The following is a 7844-nucleotide window of genomic DNA, read 5'->3' as shown; positions in this document are numbered from 1 at the left end:
GATGTCGGCCAGTTATTTTGAGATCCCGAGTTTACAAAATCGACGTGTTCGCTTTCATAAGATCTGACGTTTATTGTTTTTAGAATCCAATTTTACACAAGTAATGCATACAACGACAAGTCTAAATTACCGCTGTTTATCAGTTTTTACGTCTGCACAAATTTTTTCGCGATTCTCAACGAATTATATATAATAAGGAGTTAAATAAACCGCTTTCTATTTTGAAGTACTTAAGGATTATGAACAATATTATGTTATCAAAAAATGACAAATATTTATTTATTGCGTTTTTAGGGCGTTACGAGTAATTTAAAGTAACATACTTTAACATTAATCTTTTTTCACCGTTTACGTTTACCGGGCGGCCCCTTCCAATCAATTAATTCCATAAAAGGCCAGGTATCTACGTGGCTTAAAAAAAGTAGATTAAATTCTTCTTTTAAACTACTTTCGACGTTTTGATGTTTACGTGAAAATTTATGATTATAACAAGTAACATTTTATATACAGACATCAAAAACGAGACATTTAAGTATAATAAGAAATAAAGAGCGTCCTCGCAGACAATTTTTATTTCGAGCTTGCAAATTGCAACAATTTAAATTTTTACTTCAGAATGTTGATGTACGGCTAATTAGAATTTTAATAATTTGCATTCGAGAACTCGTTCTGTGACGAATTACGATGACATGCTTTAAAACTCGCCTAAAAAGGAATTTTGTAATAAATATCTATGTTACGGTTCATATTGGAAATTAACTATAATTTAGGTTGATTTAAATAAAAAATATAATAAAATGACATAGTGCGTTATTTACCTATTTACAAATAGAGGAAGGACGGGCTGAGAAAGCCGCGTTTCATAGCACGAATGCACTTGACACTTTTATAAATGGAAGGTCGGGCGGCAAAAAGTGCGGAACGGTGGTATTCAGTCGGTTTGACTTCGATTTAAGCCGATTGTTAACCGTCTGGCTATAATCTGTTTTTCTTCTACTATAAACGTGTCACTCGCTGCTAAATTGTGACTTTTAACCAATACGAAATGGTTTCATTACTCGGTTTTTTCACCATTGTCTGTTTTTAAGGGATGTTAATTTTTACGTTATCCAAAAAACTTTGTTCCTTTGTCGCCTTACGTTTTACGTATAATAATGGTAATATGTGCGAAGAATAAATTGTTGATGCGCAGATCTTATAAAATCTATTTTATATTTATCAATTCTTTATTATATTAAATAAAGTGGCTTGTTGGTCTTTAGTATTTAGATTCTAAGGTATCGTGAGTTCAAATCGTGGATAGGATCAGTTTTCAAGTCAATCAATATTTTTCAAGATCTCTCACCAGTCGTGTAGGGTTTTCATCCTATCGGACGATGACAGTGAAGGAATAGAGAGTGTATCCTGGTGCATTATAATATCGCTTGCACACATAGCTAGTCTTTAGAGATTACCGAAATTCGGTCATTATTATTATGATACAAAATCATGTTTAAGTAATTTTTAACGATATACTTGAAACATTATGCTAAGGATTGTTCGGATCAATCAGAATTAGTTTTTAAAAAATTGCATGAAATCCTTTGCTCCTGTCTGCCTCTTTGAACGTCAAAATCATCCCATCTTTGGGCAGTTTTTAAAATGAGAAAAAAATTCTACTTAGTCATTTGATTATAATCAAAAACGAAAAAAGGGTGTCGTTTTATATTGTTCTGCATTTTTTTACATTATTGCATTGGATATGAATATATAACATTTTTTTAATTGTATTATGTAACACGAGAATGGTTTTTCAAAAAAAAAATCAACTAGTTTGCTTTAGGAATATTATTGGCCTATAGTGAATCTGCTATATTAGATACTTAATTTTTACAGTTATGTAATCTGACCATTAGACCACGGGGCAAAGTAAGCTTTTCGTGGACCATTAGACCACGGGGCAAAGTAAGCTTTTCGTGGACCATTAGACCACGGGGCAAAGTAAGCTTTTCTTTATCACGAACTACTTACTATATTGTCAACTTTGGTACCTAAAAATATCAAACAATATAAATACATCCAAGTTCCTTGAACTGAAACTATCGCTATTGATAATATCAACCATATTGACATAGAAAATTTTGTAACAAATTTCTTGTTACAGACATAGACTATTGATAGTATTAATTACTAGCTGGCCCGAGCCAACTTCGTTGGGCGGTAAAAAAATTTTCTTGTGATCGATTGGCCGAACATTAATAAAATTGTCTCGCGTATTTGATATTTAAAATTATCTGTTGAGCTATGCAACCAAAAAACAAACTATAAAAATGAATTTAAAAAAAAAAGTTAGACATATGCTGTTACTGACTTTTTTGTAGGCATTATCAAGTTCTACAACTTTTCTCGAGAACTTAATAATATATCTCTCATCGTTAAGGCAGCGTTCGTAAGAAACGTTTTCGTTCGACCGTTTTTTCTACGACTTATTTTGCAAACTCCACTACCACAAAGTCTTTTCATTTTTTGGGTTAATATATAACCTATGACACTCACAAAGGATGTGGCTTTCTATTGGTAAAATAATTTTCAAAATCGGTTAATTATGTCCAGAGATTACCCCCTACAACCTCACACACTTTACAAAAGGTAAAGTAATATTAAGTATAGAACTATAGATAACACACATTACAGAATCATTAGTTACTTAAAGTAATTTTTCCTTACTTACTAACTTTCTTTAACTTTTTTGATTTTTGGTAAATTATTTATATTTAAATATTGTTAATAAGATATTTTAAAAATGATCATAATTATCATTGCATAACATTATACAAAAAATAAGATGAATATAATAAATCCCAGATAAATGGATAGTCACAACTGTGTTGTCAACTTATTTATTCAATTTTCAGAATTGATTTTGTACTGACATATAATTATATGAAAAAATTAAATCAAAAATATTAAAATCATGCATTACAATTCGTTACATTAAATAGAACAATTTTAATATCACTCACTGTGAATCACTATCACTGCCAGAATAGTTTGCCAGTAACGAGAGTCCTGATGCTGACGGTATATTTTTTACAGATGTTTTACTATTTGAAGTATTGTCTTTTAAATCTTGAGAATCTTTTGTTTCGTTTTCAACCTTAACTTCCACTTTCTTCGTCCGTACAAGATTAACTAGAGCTGGCTTCTTTGACAGGCCTCCTATACTTCGGTTCCATGTTTCACTTTTTTTAGTTTCAACTATCTTTGTTGGCAATGTTTCAACTTTGGGAGTTTTTATTTTCGGTTCGTCTGCATCTCGTACGTCTTCTATAATTTCCTCCGCGACGATTTTATGTTTAGGTGCATTGTTGAATTTCACTGACCTGAAATAAAATAAAATCATATAAAGTATATTCCGTCTTTGCGAAAGGAGTAATCCTTTCCTAAATACTCTACTTCTCCGAAATAGGTCTTATTCATAGAAGAAAATACGGCTAGATATACAAAAATATATATATTTATTAAGTAGGAAGTGTTGTAAATAAAATTTTGAAATTTGAAGCATGTATTTCTGTTTACTCTTACGAGTTTCTGCTTACTTCAGGCAGTCATTATGTACATATATAGAACTACACATGGAATTCCATTTATGTTCAGATGTCAGGTTATGTTGAAAACATACAACGGCAAATGCATTTTGGCGTTAGTTGATTTTGCTGCTCATGGTACATTGCTGGTGTATTTATCGTAATGCTAATTTATTTTGATATTTATGTGACTTCAAGTTCGAATTTTATTCTGATTAAGGAAAGTGAAATCGAGTCACAAAAAAGTACAAGTAAAACATAGTATGGACCTTTACATCCTTCCAGTAAATGCATCATTAATAGCAACTAATGATGTAACTTTCAAAAAGATAATACTTTTATCGACTTATTATCTTTTATCAAATCTTCATCTTCATTTAAAGAACAGAAGAATTACATTTTAATTTTTTTTTGTCCAAAATGGAAAGATTATTAATATTTTTATTATTTGGTTGTGATCTGCAAAATGGGAGGATGTTTTTTGGTTAGGCGACGACAAACGCAAAACGGCTGGTGGTGATTGGCAAATGTGAATTAAAGAGTGACGTTTTTTAGGGGATCCTGACCCCTTAGGCTATTGTCGTCCCCACTCCTAACAGAAGCTGTATGCTTAATTGGAGGGGTAAATAGGAGTATTAATAATTCTTCAAAATTACTATTCCATTATAAAAATAATATAAACAATGGCTTACGTTACTGGATGCATTTACACTTGTAAGAAAGTATAAATGCATGGATAATAACGGATGGAAGGAAGGGTAGATCGATGGGTAGTCAGGAGAACCCGGGCAAGCACCACTGAATTTTCATGTGCTTAATTTGTGTTTATAATTCATCTCATGCTTGACGGTGAAGGAAAACATCGTGAGGAAACCTGCATGTGTCTAATTTCATTGTAATTCTGCCACATGTGTATTCTACCAACCCGCATTGGAGCAGCGTGGTAGAATAAGCTCCAAACCTTCTCCTCAAAAGGGAGAGGAGGGCTTAGCCTAGCAGCGGGACATTAATAGGCTGTTACTTACTATGTGAATGTATTGACAGGCAAAAATCTTATTTATACGGTATAGACTTTAAATATATCATTACCGCTAGCGGTTGGCAAGAGGACTTTATTGAAAATAAAAGCGGTGGCATTATGATCGTCGTTTTTAAATGTTGATATTTGTTATTTAATGGTTTGGTTTAAATACTGCCCGTATTGTTTATATTTAAAAAAAAATGTATGATGGACATTTTTGAAAATATTTAGATTTGAGTTTCATATCGCATCGTAAAAGATTCCCAAAGGATAAACGGACGGAATAACGAGGACTCCGTGATGAACTGAAATCTATGGGTGTAATTATTTAAATAGTACCCTTATAGTAGGCTTATCTAGGATTCAAGACAATTCCGTCAAAATTGCACCAGCGCCAGCATGACCAGCGCTACGAGCATTATTTTCGTTACATTAATAAGATATGTGACTCGATCCCTTAAAAGTCACCATACTTCATAGCGATTGAAGTTCTTAAAAGAGGCTACTTTAGGACAAGATATAATATTACTGTGTTATTTAATATTTGGGGTTGGTGCCAGGCAAAGCAACACTGAGAAAATTTAATTAGATACTAGTAAAACCCGTGGCTTCGCAGTGTAGAATTCAGTTTGTGACAAAAATTCATCAAAAGACCTACATAGATTTAGCTGACTGTGAACTAAAATTGTGTACATGTCTTTGTGTGATTTTTTATTATTATTATTATTATTATAATTAGATATATAAAATATTTGAATTATTAAGTAACAGCGGTAGTCTTAAATAAACTTGGTAACTTGCAAATATCCATATTTAAAAAGAGGCAATTATTTTGAAATCACAGACAGACAAATCATTTTTATTGTAAATATAATTATAAATTAAAAATAAAATTGTTTATTAAATATTTATATTTTGTAATATTCTTATGTTTAATGTTATTCATATTATAGATCTGAGAGTTATGTGATAAAATATTCATCAGCACCAGCTTTCAATTGGCGAAGATGTAGCAACAAACATATAAAACAAAACAGCAGAACTCCTCAAAGAAGTTAAGGTGTTCACACTAAAGCCATCTATCATCACTATCTTAATCATAGAACACAGGATGATTAAAAATAAATTAAAAAAATGTTATAGATTTTGTTCACGATCTTGATAAATTTATGGTATTCATTATCAAGTCATAAAAACAGAATGTTATAAGATCTTTTAGTCTAATAAACTTACTTTATGAACTCATTGTCTTCTTTTTCTTCTCTGGCTTTCCTTTCTTCGGCAGATTCTGACTGGAACTGTTTCAGCATACCTTCATAGTCAACAGTGCGCTGCCGTCTATTGAGTTCCTTTAACTCTTCGAGGCTTTCTAGCAATTCAATTTCTTGCCGGGACTGTTCAGTTCTGTATTCTGGAATATTTACATAAAAAATTTTAATATTGTGAAATTTAAATACTACTATTGATGTAAGACTATGAAAAAAGACATTTTTGAGACATATAATTTATTTAAAATCGACATATCTTATAAGTATAGTACTTATATTATAAAACTGTAAAGATTGCATGTTTGACTGAACTATTATTTGTTTTTGCATTAAATAATATATTAGATTAAAAAATATATGTTATACAATTTTTTAATAAAATGATAATATTAAGAAGAGAATCAGTAAATATAATCAAGAACACTCAACTGTTATTAAGTTAAGGGTATGCTCTCATCATTTCAATTAATAATCCTAATAGAGTGAGGTAGATACTGTAATATTTATACAAAATACAAACATACCAAGCAGTTTCATTGGGTTATTAGCCTCTTCTTCTTTTTGTTCCTCTTCTTCTCTCTTTGCTTGTTCCTCGGCAAGTTTCAAAGCCATAAAATTTCTAGTAGCACCTGCCTCTATTTCATAGTCCGTATTTTTTGGGTCGGTTTTGAATGATATCTCTTGAAGGCACCTTGTACACTGAAAGAACATATGTAGTTTGTGTTTGTATTTTTATATATATGTACTTAATATTAATCATGTTGCTAAATATAAGTAAATTTTAACTTCTACTTTATTTATAATTTACAAAGATTTCATGTTTGATAAATAGTAAGAGATTTTAACATTTTGTTTATAATCAATATAAAGGCTTTTTATGTTGTTTATGGAACTTATAATTAATAAAACATAGTACAAGAATTCATATCTAAAAAATAACTTTCTAACACATTACATTTTGTCATTTCTGCTTATAAACTAAGCCCTATTCCAATCAAAAAAGGACTAAAGCTAAACAAACCTTAGTAACATATTCTGTGCAATTTGCTAATAGTTCTGCTATATTACATACTACTAACAGTTCTTGATTAATTTACCTTCATTTATAATACAAAACTATTTCACTTAAATCATTACAACCACTTTAATTTAACTTCCAAAGTTCCAATTACAATTTCACTGACTTTAAAATGCCATTTTCTCATGAACCCAAAGTGAATATCATAGATTATTCAAGATCTCGACCAATGATATTGTTTCAATTCAATGTCAAAATCGTTTATTTATCTTTACCACAGTTGTGATTGGAATTGTTTTTAAATGATAGATTAATGATACAGTATATGGATATAAAGATTTACTTTCATATTTAATTAGATTCTGCTTATAACAGGTTTTTATTATCACCTGATATATTTAGAACTAGTTTGGATACCTTAATAATACCTGTTAGTAGTACTATTTACTTTTATATTCAATACTTGTGTGCACTTACTTTTATATAAAATCTATAAATCCTTATCCCAAGATAATCTTCGTTCTCCACATCCTCTTTGCGAGCGTTAAACTTCTTCCCTTTATAAATATACTCACCACACGTAGCACATCGCATATTGAAAGGAGCCATTAAACGAACAGTATACTGGCGGTTCTTCGCCAATTTCATACGAGGGATCTTTGACGGATCGAAATCCGGAGGATAGTATTTCTGAAAAAATAGTAAATTGTCTTAAATTGTTTCTTGATAAATAATAAGATAGAGCACGAGTAAGCTACTACTTACATTTAAAACTTTTCTTTCAGACATTTTGCAATATAAAGTTCCACGATCTTATAGCTACTCTGTAGCTTAAAATTTATTTAGTTAACGTTTTATAAACACTTCAATCCTAGCTTAATCACGTCTGATTAACGAGTAAATTCTTTACTCACGCATTAAAAGTAAAAACATAACTCATGACATCTGTCAAAAACATGAACATCGCATTG

The 7844-nt window shown here is 30.6% G+C and overlaps 1 protein-coding gene across 1 annotated transcript; it reads right to left on the bottom strand.

Annotated features, from left to right (window-relative positions):
* Positions 1 to 2863: 2863 nt before the first annotated feature.
* On the bottom strand, positions 2864 to 7800 carry LOC126781792 (splicing factor YJU2). Its single transcript, XM_050506829.1, has 5 exons — positions 7639 to 7800; positions 7351 to 7563; positions 6380 to 6554; positions 5821 to 5998; positions 2864 to 3362 (listed from the first exon to the last, which is right to left on the bottom strand). Exons 1-5 carry the CDS (start codon positions 7660 to 7662, stop codon positions 2999 to 3001), a joined length of 954 nt encoding a protein of 317 aa, XP_050362786.1. The 5' UTR covers positions 7663 to 7800; the 3' UTR covers positions 2864 to 2998.
* Between the last annotated feature and the right edge of the window lie 44 nt (positions 7801 to 7844).

Source organism: Nymphalis io, chromosome 4, assembly GCF_905147045.1.
Source record: "Nymphalis io chromosome 4, ilAglIoxx1.1, whole genome shotgun sequence".
In the NCBI taxonomy this organism is placed as follows: Eukaryota; Metazoa; Arthropoda; class Insecta; order Lepidoptera; family Nymphalidae; genus Nymphalis; species Nymphalis io.
Note: the sequence above shows the minus strand (reverse complement) of the source record. Positions and strands in the feature narration are given on the sequence as shown.

What these genes read in the sequence shown, in the direction of transcription:
- LOC126781792 (XM_050506829.1), bottom strand. Translation starts at nt 7,662, where the DNA reads ATGTCTGAAAGAAAAGTTTTAAAT. An exon ending in CTGAAAGAAAAGTTTTAAAT is followed by an intron (nt 7,564 to 7,638) that starts GTAAGTAGTAGC and finishes CTATTTTTTCAG; the next exon opens with AAATACTATCCTCCGGATTT. An exon ending in TAACCCAATGAAACTGCTTG is followed by an intron (nt 5,999 to 6,379) that starts GTATGTTTGTAT and finishes TAAATATTCCAG; the next exon opens with AATACAGAACTGAACAGTCC.